The 14,332-nt window shown below is 32.1% G+C and overlaps 1 protein-coding gene across 1 annotated transcript in view; it reads right to left on the bottom strand.

Annotated features, from left to right (window-relative positions):
• LOC141563561 (phosphatidylinositol 3,4,5-trisphosphate 3-phosphatase TPTE2-like) overlaps positions 1–14,332 on the bottom strand; it is a 73,102-nt gene that overhangs the window by 34,753 nt on the left and 24,017 nt on the right. Inside the window, exons 5-7 of the mRNA XM_074304838.1 lie at positions 7,302–7,349; positions 3,876–4,037; positions 3,430–3,549 (exon numbers count right to left, since the gene is read on the bottom strand). Coding sequence (XP_074160939.1) covers positions 3,430–3,549; positions 3,876–4,037; positions 7,302–7,349 — 330 coding nt within the window. The remainder of the gene's footprint in view (positions 1–3,429; positions 3,550–3,875; positions 4,038–7,301; positions 7,350–14,332) is intronic.

Below are 14,332 nucleotides of genomic sequence, written 5' to 3'. Positions count from 1 at the left end.
ATTGGTGAGCGCATCTCACTGTTTGATAATCTTTTGTTAATAATCAAGGAGCATGGAGGTGGAAAAGGCAACTAATGAAAATATACATGACCAAAAGTTATTTCCTCATGTTTAGGCAGACAAATAATTTGAGAATAAATAGTTCTCAAAGAATAATTGCAAAATGTGGAACTATGCTCAAAGGACTATCCAAGTGGGCATATCCTTTGAGCCAGCAACATCTCTCCTATGTCTATATTCCAAAGAGATCATAAAAGAGGAAAAAGGATCCCTATGTGCAAAAAATGTTCATATCAGCCTTTTTAATAGTGGTGAAGAACTGGAATTTGAGTGAATCCATCTGTTGGGGGAATAGTTGAATAAGTTATGGCATATGAATGAATGTTATGGAATATTATTATTCTGTAAGAAAAACAATCAGCAGGATGATTTCAGAAAGGGCTGGAAGAGACTTACATAAACTGATTGTAAATGGAGTAAAACCAAGAGAATATTGTACACAGCAACAAAAAGATTATGTGATGATCAACTCTGATGAAAGTGGCTCTTTTCAACAATGAGGTGATTCAGGCCAGTTCCAATAGACTTGTGATGTAAAGAGCCATCTGCATACAGAAAGAAGATCTTGAGGACCGATTGTGGTTCAGAACATAGCATTTTCATCTATTTGTTGTTTTTCTCATTTTTTCCTTTTTAATCTGATTTTTTCTTGTACAGCATAATAAACATGGAAATACATATTGAAGAATTGGACATTTAACATACATTGGATTGATTACTTGTTTAAGGGAGGGTGTGGGGAGAGGGGAGGGAGAAAAATTTGGAACACAAGATTTTGCAAGGTGAATGTTGAAAACTAACTTTGCATGTGTTTTGAAAATTAAAAAGCTATTGTTAAAAAGGAGAATTTTTAAAAGAATAATTAATGACCATAAGAATGAACCTTTCAAATTAGCAAAGAGAAGACAAATCAAAGCAATCTTGATATTTCTCTACATATCCAGTACATTAGCAAAGATAAGAATAATCAACATTGTAAACACAGGTATACAGATTAGTAGAGTTAGTAGAGTTGTAGAGTTAGTATAATTGTTCTAGAAAGCAATTGGGAATTGTGCAAATATAGTATTCCCAATGTATATATTCTTTGTTCCAGAGTTGCCAGTGCTAGACACATGCTGTAAAGAGGTCATTGACCAAAAAAAAAAAAAAAAAGAAACTCCATAGCCATCAGAATATTTATATTTGTACCTTTTTATCATGCACTTTTTGTAGTAGTAAAGAATTGGAAACAAAGTTGATGTCAATTAGATGGAGAATGGTTAAACCAACTATAAGATATGAATACCATGAACTGTTATTGTACTGTGAGAAATGATGAATGTGATTAATATGGAAAAGTATGAAAAACTTTCATGAACTGATACAGAGTGAAACAACAAAGCCAGGAAAACAATATATAGTAACTACAAAAACGGAAATTGAAATAACAAAAATAAAACAGTAAAAAAAAATTTTTTTGAAATTATAAAGAACAAACTTGGGCAGAGATAGAGATCCAAGATATAAAACATTGCATGTAATATCAGGGGTTTTTTTCATGTTATTAATTATTTTTTTCTTTAAAAATGTTGTTATGGTTATTGTATATTGTTGTTATATGGTTCTCTGGGGAAAAGAAGGAGGGATTTGAAGTATTTTTAAAATAAAAATATTAAGAATTTTTTTTTAAAAAAGAGAAGAGTAATTTCAGTCAGGAAGACCAATTAGGAATCTACATACAAAGTAATAAGGGATTGAATAAGGGTTATGACTGTGTTAAGTAGAGAGTCAGTTATGAGAGATATTGTGGAGCTAGAAATAAATTTAGTAGCTGATCAGATATGTGGGATGAGGGAAGATGAGAAGTCAGGGAAAGTGATAAAGTTATGAACCTAAGACATTTGAAAAATATAGGTAACTTTATCAGAAATAGGAAACTTTTGAAGAAGGAAGAGGTACAGTGGAGGGAAATAATGTTCTCTTCTTGATATTGAACGTGAGATGATTATATGTCTAGTTCAAAATGCCAAATGGGAATTAGTGATATAGGACTAGAGTTCAGAATAGAGACTAGATCAAAGAATCACTTTTATAGATATAGAGGTGATGTTCAAAACCATAGAAGCCAATGACATCATTTAAAAAAAAACATAGAAAGAAGAAGAAAGAAATTAGAGGCTAGAACAGAAGCTTTGAGTGCCTCACAATTAGGGCATGTGTCTTATGATAGATGACCTAGCAAAGGAGACTGAGACAAGTGGAGGAAGAAAACAAAGGAAAAAGTAGGATCATAGATATCCAAAAAAGAGAGAGTGTACAGGAGAATACCTCTTCTCAGTAATCCTAGAACTGTAATAAGTCATTTATTTTTATCTTATATAGGGTCAGATCCTGAGGAAATCAAGTAAAACCAGACACCCAGGAAATAGAATATAGTTCCAAGGTGATCCTTCTAATGCATCATCTATAAACTATTTCATTCTATGCATCATATTTTCCTCTATTAATTATCTATCACAATACTGAAAGATCTATACCTTTCTAGCATTAGATTATAAGCTCCTGGAGGGTAGACACTGTCTTTTTTTTTTTTTTTTGTATCCCCAGCACTTAGTACAATGTCCGGTACAGAGAAAGTGTTGATTTGATTGTAATCTAGTAAAATCTTTCCACTTGTCTTGTGGACGTCATCTTAGATGTAAGAGACAATGGAAAGCCGCTCTTATTCAAAAGCTATATTTATCACGATTTTATATACTTGGTAATTATTAATTACTATGTTCAGACTTAAATAGGAGAGTCAAAACTTTCAGGTTCTTCCTTAAACCTCATAGTTCATTCAAAAATTACTGATCAAGCTCCTGGGCTCACAGTTCTGTCTAGATAAACTGAGACAATATTTGTAAAGCATTTTCAAACTTGAAAGGACTATGCAAATGCTAGCTAGCTAGCTAGTAGTAATATTAGTAGCTAGTAGTGGTACTAATAGTAATAATTACTACTAATACTAATAGTAATAAGTACTATTAATATTAATTACTACTAGTAATAGTAATAGTCTTAGAATGTCATTTGAAAATAAAAATCAAGCGGAAATCTAAATAGAATTTATTCAAGCAACATAATATAGTATATAATTGAGACAACAATAGCATTATTTTTGTAAGAAGAAGAAAGTAGTGTGATAGATAGGTTGCCTGTCCTGAAGTCAGGAGAAAGCTGGCTCATCCCCCACTTCCCCCCCCCCAAAAAAAAAAGAGAAGGAGGAAGAACAAGAACAAGAAGAAGGAGGAAGAAGAGGAGGAGAAGAAAGAGGAAGAGGAAAGAAGAAGAAAGATGACAAGGAAAGCACTTAACATTTCAAGACATAAATAATATATTTCTTACGTGGGGATTTGAGGAATTCTTCCAATATCAAAACAAATATAAACTATATCCAACATCAGGAATGACAAAATAGAAAGGAGATCTAGTGTATTGACTATTGAAGAAAAATATTTTATGGCTCTGTAACACAAGCAAAATCATGAAATTTACCTCTCAAAAGAAACACAAGGAAGATTTCTTTTTAAAACCCCAATCCTTTTAATCCCAAGTAATTAGTTAATCTGCTTTAAGAAATTAATATGATAGCATTCAAAAAATTAAGAGGAATATTGTTTTGAAAGATAACTTTTCATCTTAAATGTCTACATTCCCCTTAACAAAAATTTTAATATCAGTTTAAATAGCAGTTACTCATTGGAATAGTTATTGAGAGCGAATATGGCATCATATAACATTTGCCATATCAGCACCGAACAGCTTTATGAGTTTTTTAAAATCTAACTTACCCTTCTAAAAAGACTTGAAATAGCACATCAGCAAGGAAGAAGAGACCAAAAAGTATAAAAAGTATACGATAGGTTAAAGGTAACTTTGAATCCTTAGGAGTCAGGGATAAAGCTGCAATCAGTATTGCAATATGAATGAAGATCAATAAGATACTAAATAACCTATAAAGATGAAAAAAATCAGTAAAGAAAAGTGAATCTCACACATCATATCTGACTTTAAGCCTGCTATTTAATATTTTTAAGCCAAAGAAATAGAATATTGCATCCTCATAATATAATATGAAATTTATTCAGGAAAACACAACCTCCCCCCCAAAAAAAATTTCTATCCTTTTACTCCTAAAGAGCAGGGAGAGGTTTGTATGTGGGGGTGGGAAAAGGAAAGTTGATTTGAATAGTAGTGGAAGAAATTAGTATGTTTTCTATTCAGTTTTAAGCAAATGGTCATAGACATGATTATTAATTTGGGAGATGAATTTTTCTCTTCCTTTGGCTTTCACAGATCTAGTGAGAATTCTCATAACACATTCTATAACCAAATGCTACATAGCCTCAACTAGGTACTTAAAACTGCTAGGCAATTCTTTTCTATATTAGTTGTTGACTCTTCCCTATCACATGACCTGTATTGCTTGTCCCAAATTTGTCCCCTTCCCAGCCCTTCCTCCTACACACTTTCAGTAGGTGACCTTCCATTACATTGCTAAGGTAATTAATTATCCTGCAAGAATCCCTTCCTCTCCTTTTTCTCTGTGATCTCTAAGAAGAGTAGTTCTTCTGGTTAATGTTAATCAGCCCTTGCTCTCCTACTCTCCTTCACACAATCCACCTGTGTCCTTTGTCTTAACATTTGGCTTTCATAGTTTGAGACTTCATCAATCACAGTGTCTCTTGAATTCTCTATGCATGTCCATTGGCTTCTTTCCTTTTATCCACAGATATGTACAAGTCTTCCATACCCTAAAAGACCCTCTCTCAATTCTACCACTTCCTAGTGGTTCCATATCATCTCCATTCTCCATTTACTCCAAGTTTCTTGAATATTCATTCACGAATATATTCATCCAAGAATACACCATCTGTATTGGCTATCTACACTTCTTGACCACCCTCAATCCTTGCAGTATGACTTCTATCTTTAGCATTCTAATAAAAGTACCTGACCTATACAAATAACTTTAAAGTTTGCAAAATAGATGTGTACATAAATTATCTCATATCCTGCTTCTTACATTGACTATGTGGTCTTGGACAAGTCACCTCACTTCCTTGGATCTCAGTTTCCTCATTTGTCACATGAAGGAGTTGACCACAGAGGTCAACCTGTAATCTTCAAAACAACTCCATCAAGTAATTATGAAAGAAAGCATCATTTACGTTTGATTGAGACTCAGGGGAGTATCTAGTATTCTCTGAACCACACCAAAATGCTGTGTTATTGATACTGCTCTCTGAAAGGTCACTGCTAACTTTTTAATGACTAAATCTAATGGCCTTTTCGCAGGTCTTCAACCTCCTTGACCTCCTTGAAACATCTTGCACTTTCACCATTACAAGCTCCATGATATTCTTTCTTCCTTTGGCTTCAGACACCCTAATACCCTGTTTCTCTATTTTCCCTAATTTTTTTTTTTTTTTACTGATTCTTCTTCCTTCTATTGGCTCTATCCTCAGTCCTCCTTTTTTCCCATTAATCCCCTCTTTCTCAGTGAACTCATGCACTCCCAATTTAGGATCAGCATGCACATGCATGATACATAATAACAACAATGAGAATTCTAGGATGGATCAAGTCACATATAGTCACATATACACACATAGTGTGTATAGTCATGTTGAAAGTTCTGATTGAGAATCATTGTCAGTTAGTGATTGTAGCTTCTTGGCCTAGTTACTTCTAGAGACTTTCAAATCTACACTATCCACCCTGCAAATTCTTCAGAGCACCAGATTTAATTCAATTTAATTACTTACTATTTAATGCAAGGATTGAGCTAAGCGCTAGGGATACACATACAAAAATTAAACAGTCCCTCAGTTGGGCATCTCCATCTAAGATCATTCATTAGCCCCTCAAAGTCACCTTGAGCTTTCCTAAGTTAGATTTAACCATCTCTCTTTCTGATTTTTCCAATTGTTCCACTGATACTAACCATTCTCCCTATTTTTTAACTTGGGAATCATTTCTAGACTCTTTACTCTTCTTCCTTACATACATCTAATCAATAAGTCTTATCAAATTCTGTATCCCTGACAATGAAAAATAAATGTAGAGCTATAACACCAAATCAATTTGTGGGCCCAAGTAATGTTTTTGATAATACAATGAATCTTCATTAGTTAGAACTAGTTTGGGATGTAATAGAAAAACTACTATTAATTAGTAAAAATTCTGAATTATATTTTAAAAGAAAGATTTTTGTTTTGTTTTGGTTTTTTGATGCTGGCTATAATAAAAGTGTTATTCAGTAGAGGTCCTTAAGATACCTTCTTTAATTAATGTGATTTATAATTAGTATAAAATTTTATATCACTGTATGTTTCTCACATAGTATTAAATATGGAGTAGTTATTCAATAAGTGTGAAACAATTCTTGAAGATATTCTTACATATGTTAAATTTTATATTTCATTGAGAAGATTGAAGTCACTTAATATGAACTTCAGATTCTCTGAGTATTAAAGATTCAAATTTGGAAACTTTCTATATGGAGATGGTCATTGAAATGAATAAATATGCCTTGCAAAAGCTCCTCAGGGCATCTCCACTTAAAATTCTCAAGATCTTTCTGACTTGGGAGATTCTATGGTGTGCCCTTACAGCGAAGGTATTATGCTTTGTGAGCAAAGCAGAATTGAATTAGCTCAGAATTGAGGAAAAGTGTGAGAATTGAGATTACCAATTGGGTTCCATCTCATGACCACTAACTCCATCTTGTGTTCCCACATGTATTATCTTCCATCTTGTGTTTCTGCAAATTCTTCATGGGAAAATAGATGATATAAGTCGTTTATTGTTTCATAAAATGCAGGTGGATTCAATTAATCAACATCTGCCAATTCCGGGAAATGAAAGATCTTGAAGCTCAGTTACCATCTCCCACATTGACTGAAATCCATTTTCCCCATCCCAACTCAAAAAATCCTTCAATTTCCTGAAATTAGAAATCAGATTGCCTAATCTTGTAAAGTGGTTTTTTATCCCATTAATTGTTGGCTTTTAATTCATAAAAATCTATTTCTCTTTGTATTTGTTATGATTTATCAGTCAGTCTTTTATGAGTTTGCTTAGGGTGTCTGAAATAATACCTCAGATCTGGATCCTCCTACCCCATTCTTGAGCCAAAACAATTGAGAAGTCAGTGGATGTGAATTTTAAATTGAAGGTCAAACCTTGCATTCTTTGTTTGCAGTCTTTCATACCTGAAAGTGATGGACATCACAACATATTGTATAGTTTCTCTAAGCTGGCTGTTGGGAAAAAAAAAAAAAAAAATTAAAATTAATTATATAAATTATATATAATTATATTATATAATAATAATAATAATAATAATTAAAATTAATTATATAATCCTAACATTCAAAATTTTATTTCACATTTCCTCTAATTTGCATTGGATTTTTTTTATCCAAAAGAGGAATTGTGAAAAATAATTAGAGGAAATATTTATGACTAAGGCCCACAGTATTTTCTCTGTTACTGACACACAATAAATTTTTGTTATAAGGAATTCACATCAGTAATGCAGATATTTCCATCCTTTTTTGCCTTAGCAGACATCTTTTTGAGTTGTTATAGCCAAAAACCATCATGGCCAAGCAAATTTCTGTTGAAAATCTCTCAAGAAAATCATCAGGATAAAGTTTTGAAAAAGTAAATGTTGAAAACTATCCTTGCATATATTTGGAAAAATAAAAACCTTTATATCAATCAATTAATTAAAGATATTAGGGGCAGCTAGATGCCATAGTAGATAGAGCATTGGCCTTGAAGTCAGGAGAATCTGAGTTCAAATTTTACCTCAGACAATTAACAGTTACTAGCTGTGTAATCCTGGGTAAGTCATTTAACCACAATTGTCTTGCCAAAAGACCTCATATAAGTTTAAAATTTGCCTTTAACTCATACTGTAACGCTGGACAAGATTCTGAAATTCTCAGAGTCCCTGGAAATTATTTAAGATTAAGATTGCAGAAGAATTTGCAGTTGGCATTGGTAAAGAAGTTCCCTAAATCCACAAAACTACAGGTCTGGAGCAATAACTTGCAGATGATAGACAAAATGATAGATAAAACAATATTTATTGGATAAACAAAGGTGCTTTACAAATAGTAAAGCTTAATACTGAATTTCTATAAAACTAACTTTTCTTGTTTCAAAATTTCTACTTTTATAATTGGAATCAAACCTATTTTTTGAGTAAGCATATTTGGGCTAGCATTCATAGGTACATTCCATTTTCCAGACAATGTTCTTTTCCTCCTGCCTTCAATTTAAGATTATCTTGGTCATCTATTGCAATCCTTAAACTAATATTTGCAAAATGACAACCAAGAAGATAATTATAGTAATATGCCATTATCTAATGCAGAGGATGAAGAAGTATCTATGAAAAACTTAGTAAATTCTAAATTAAATTGACACTGATATTCAGAGAGTGCAAATAAAATGGGTTAAAATGCTGAAAAACATGTTAGAAAATATAGATCGAGTATGAATTTAGAAACATCATTGAGACAGTTGGAGCCTAGACAAAGGCCCTAAACTTATATATCATGAATAATTTCTTCAAGGAAAGAATCAAAAGGTACTGGTCATGAGAAACCCCAAATAATATTAAAACATTAAACTGATTATATTTTGTAGGTCAAAAATGACTTATTATGGTTATGGTGGTCTGACCACTAACCTACAAAAATCAAAATTGAAGCAAATTAGAGAAATTAAAATAAGAAAAAATATGATGTTCAGATAACATGACTCTGTCCTCACTGATTTATTTATTGATTAGGATTCTGAGAAGATGGAGTAGATTAGAAAACTTTCAGCTCTCTAAATTTCACACACACACACACACACACACACACACACACACACACACACACACACACACACAAAACACCCCAGAATATCACTTCAGCAGGAGAAATAAACATAGGGTAAAGAAGATGTCCTCTTAAAATAATTGGAGAAAGCTCCAAGACCTTCAGGGGTAGAGGTTTGGCCTGAGTGAAGTGCAAACACCTCCAGCTCAACAAGCAACAAATCCTGGAAGCAGTTGGTTTGAAAGACAGCCTCAGCCTTAGACATTTTCATCTTTAAGACAGTGTGGGGGCCCGAAGATTGAAGAAGATTGAAGGACTTTCCACTGTCAAGAGATGTCAAGCACATCCTGCGCTGTGGCTGCAGAAAGAAAGAGCTAATACACACCTGATGAATGTAGTCATGAGAGTGGGGATCCTTTTAGCTGGGGACACTTACAGGAGAAACTATCCTTAGTTTCAGTTCCAGTAGTTTGCAGCCACTGGAGGAGCTACATGGAACAAGATCATTTGCCAGACAATGTAACTGGGGGTGTAATTGTGGCTTGGGAGTAGAGAGGAGAGCTCCAGTTTGGATCCCAAGACAGACCTTAGAAAATAACAGTAGAAGGACCTGAGGCATCATTTCCCCATACCTTGAGACTACAACTTGATTACACAAATAGTTGCTAAAAAGTGAAAAATAGAGACACTACACTATGTATCAGCAATATCATTCAATATTGTTTTAGATCTTTTAAAATATCTATCAGTATAAAATATCTGACCATTAAATTTACCTGCCAAAACAAAAGAGCTATATGAACAGAAACATAAAATAATTTTTATACAAAATTAAATAATGGAAGTAATATTGACCACTCAGGGAAAGGTAAATCCAATATAATTTTTAAATGATAATTTTACCTAACTAGTCTATTTATTCAATAAATAATAAAAATGAATAAGCAAAGGGAAGGAACTCAACCATAGCTGCTTGGGGATAGAGAAGATCTGAGGTCATATTTAGAGGCAGATAATAAAGCTTAAAAAAAAAAAAACACTCCTTTTTTTCAATGAGAACTGTCAAATGATCTCAAGCTTTCTTGAAAGAACTTAAAAAGGGATTTTATCAATGATTAGTGTTTGAAAAACTCAAAGACCCCAGCTTTTGGGATAAGAACTCACAATTTTATAAAACTGCTGGGAAAATTAGAAATTAATATGGGGGCAGCTAGGTGGCGCAGTGGATAGAGCACCAGCCTTGAAATCAGGAGGACCCGAGTTCAAATCTGGTCTCAGACACTTAACACTTCCTAGCTGTGTGACCCTGGGCAAGTCACTTAACCCCAGCCTCCCCCCAAAAAAAAACAAAAAAAAAAAAAAAAAAAAAAGAAATTAATATGGCATAAACTAAGCATTGACCTACACCTAACACTGTATACCAAGATAAGGTCAAAATGGGTTCATGAGTTAGACATAAAGAATGATATAATGAGCAAATTAGAATAGCAAAGAATAGTTTACCTCTCAGATCTGTGAAGAAGGAAGCAATTAGTGAGCAAAGAAGAACTGGAGTCCATTACTGATAATTTTGATTATATTAAGTTAAAAAGTTTTTGAACAAACAAAAGTAATGCAGACAAGATTAGAAGGGAAGGAATAAGCTGGGAAAATTTTTACATTCAAGGGTTATGATAAAGACTTCATTTCTAAAATTTAGAGAAAATTGATTCAAATATATAAGAAGGCAAGCCATTCAATTGATAAATGGTGAAAGGATATCAACAATTTTCAGATTAAGAAATTGAAAGCATTTCTAGTCATATGAAAAAATGCTCCAAATCACTATTGATCAGAGAAAAGCAAATTAAGATAACTGATATACTACTATATACCTCTCAGATTGACTAAGATGACAGGAAAAGATAATGGAGAATGTAAAATGGGATGTGGGAAAACTGGGGCATTAATACCTTGTTGGTGGAGTTGTGAACTGATCCAACCATTCTAGAGAACAATTTGGTATTATGCCCAAAGGGCTATTAAAAATGTGCATACACTTTAATCCAGCAGTGTTTCTACTGCATTTATATCCCAAAGAGATTTTAAAGGAGGGAAAGGAATCCAAATGTACAAAAATGTTCATGGCAGCCCTTTCTGTAGAGGCAAAAAATTGCAAACTGAGTGGATGCCCATCAATTGGAGAATGGCTGAATAAGTTATGATATATTAATGTTATAGAATATTATTATTCTATAAGAAACAATCAGCAGAATGAATTCAGAGAGGCCTGGAGAGATTTATGTGAACTGATGATAAATGAAATGGGCAGAACCAAGAGTGCACAACAACTTTTCAACTCTTTTCAACAATGAGATGATTGAGGCCAGTTCTAATGATCTAGTGATAAAGAGAGGCATCTATACCCAGAGAGAGGACTGTGGGAATTGAATGTGGATCACAACATAGCATTTTTACTCTTTTTGTTGTTGTTTGATTATATTTTGTTTTCTTTCTCATTTTTTCCTTTTTGATCTAATTTTTCTTGTGCAGCAAGATAATTGTACAAATATTTATACATATATTGGATTTAACATATATTTTTTTTTACCATGCTTAACATATGTTGGATTACTTGCTACTTGGAAGAGGGATGAGGGGAAGGAGGGGAAAATTTGGAAGACAAGTTTTTGCAAAGGTCAATGTAAAATTATCCTACATGTTTTGAAAATAAAAAGTTTTAATAAAAAAAATCATAAAGCAAAAAAAGGGCTTTAAAAATCAATTAAGAGAGATCAAAGAAAAAAAAATAAGAGCAATTCAAGAAAATCAAGAAAATTATGAAAAGAAAGTCAACTAACTTCAAAAACTTAAGGAATCAACTATCTTGAAAACCAGAATTGGGCAAAGGGAAGCTAATGACATTCTAAAACACCAAGAAATCACAAAACAAAATCAAAAGAATTAAAAAATAGAAGAGAAAGTGAAACATCTCATCTGAAAAGCAATCAATCTGGAGAATAGATTGAGGAGAAATAACAGAAGAATAATTGGACTACCTGAAAATTATGCTTAAAAAAAAAACTTGATTCAATATTATAAGAAATTATCAAGGAAAATTATTCTGAAATTTTAGAACAGGAAAGCAAAGTAGGAATAGAAAAAAAAAATCTGTTGTTCACGATCTGAAAGAGCTCCCCAGAGGAAAATTTACAGGAATATCATAGTCTAGTTTTAAAGCTCCCAGGTTAAGGAGAAATATTGGAAGCAACAAGGGGAAAAAAAAGGCAATTTAAATATCATGGACCTACAATAAGGATAAGATAAGACCTAGCAATTACTATGGTGAAGGCCTATAGGTCTTGGAATACTATATTTTATAGAACAAAAGAGCTGGAGTTATAGCCAAGGGTAACTTACCCCCTCAAAATTAAGTACACTCCTGAATGGGGAAAAAAATAGGTATTTAACAAACTCAAAAACTTATAGACTTTTGTGACAAAATTCCCAGAACTTAAAAGAAAATTCAACATAAAATATCCAAGAAAAATATAGGGCAAACATTAAAGAACAGTTAGAAGGGACACATTAAGGTCAAATTGTTTATTTTGTATATGTGAAAATATTATCAGTACTCTTGTAATTGTCATCATTATTTGGGTAATTTGAAAGAAAGGTGTGGGCTAAGCTAAGTATGTTGGGGTGATTTTAAAACAAAACTGTGTAAGAAGAGATAAAAAGGAGAAAGTATCTCATACAAATATAGTTTAATGTAGCTTAGAATGTGAATGGGAAAGTTACCCACAAAACAGAAATAAATAGCAGATTAAAAATTTGAATTTAACTATATGTTGCTCTCAGGAAACATAATAAAAAAGAGAAATAGATACAAAGATAAAATAAAGGGCAGGAATAGAATTTATTATGTAAAAAGAGACTAATTATCAAAGTTAAAGTTAAAATAAATTTAATCAAGTGAAAAATAGAGAAACTATTATGTCAGCAGTATCATTCAATATTGCTTTAGACCATTTAAAATACCTAGCCATTATAAAATACCTGACCAAATATCTGCCAAAAACAAAGGAACTATACAAACAGAAACATAAAATGCTTTACACAAATGAACTCAACTCTAACTAATTGAAGTAATTTTTACCATTCAGGGGAAGGTAAATCCATTATAATTTTTAAATGACAATTTTTACCTAACTAATCTGTTTGTTCAATGTCATCTCAATTAAATTACTAAAAATTATATCACTGAGTCAGAGAAAATAATATAGTTTATTTGGAAGAATAAAAGATCATGAACTTCAAAGAAACAAAGGGGAAAGGATGTAAACAAAGTAAATTAAGCAGTATTGGACCATGAACTATATTTTGATGAGAACATTATTAAGGTATAAAAAATAATTTCAATGATTTTATATTAAAACTTTCTTGTATTAGTAAAAGCTATGTGGCCAAGAATAAAAGAAATGAAGAAAATTAGGGGTGGATGGTAATTTTTATAAACAGTATCTTAGACAGGAGATGATTGGGTTGGAATATTGGTGATATAGAAAAACATGGAAAGACAGACTTATGAAGGAAAATAATGCCTACTTTTAGAGAAACAGATGCTAGGAGGAAATAAGCATAGGACAGTCTCATGTAAGTGAGAATATATATGTGTGTATATAAGTATGAAATAAATATATATACATATATACATATATGCATATATATATATAATATCCATGCTTAATTGTAGCCACTTTTAGGGTATTGGGAGGAGGGAGTAGAAAAAAATAAAAGTAAAAAGTATACAGAAAAAAAAACAAAAGAAAACCACCAAGGAAACCAAGAAAAGTTGGGCAGCTTTGAAAACAATGTGTAACATTTATTATATAAGTTTTCTTGACATGGAAATTTATTGTTTTATATTGAATCCTTTTGTGTGGTCAGCTTGTATTTAAATTTAAAATAAAAAACTTTTACAAAAAAAAAAAAAAAAGATCCAACTATTGTTTATGAAAAATGGGAAATGGAGGAAAGGACATATCTTATGGCACAATAATATTCCATTATACAAAAATCTGTTAGGCCATTACCCAATTGGTGGTTACCTCCTTATTTTCCAGTTCTTTGCCACCACAAAAGAAGTGTAAATTTTTTTTGGATATGTAATTTCTTTGAGAATATACACATGGGTTGGTACAGCTGAATCAAAGATCCTTCACAGTTTAGTAATTTTTGGGCACAGTCTCAAATTGTTTTCCAGAATTGATAAACCAATTCACAGCTTTATCAACAGAATACTTATGTTTTTTTCTTGTAGCCTCTCAACATTTGTCATTTTCTTCTTTTGTCATCTTTGCCAACTTGATAAGTGGGAAGTAGAACTTGAGTTGCTTTAATTTGGATTTCTTTTATTATTATTA

This window comes from Sminthopsis crassicaudata, chromosome 3, assembly GCF_048593235.1.
Source record: "Sminthopsis crassicaudata isolate SCR6 chromosome 3, ASM4859323v1, whole genome shotgun sequence".
NCBI classification, from domain to species: domain Eukaryota; kingdom Metazoa; phylum Chordata; class Mammalia; order Dasyuromorphia; family Dasyuridae; genus Sminthopsis; species Sminthopsis crassicaudata.
The sequence above is the reverse complement of the archived record's forward strand: the minus strand, read 5'-3'. Positions and strand labels throughout refer to the sequence as shown.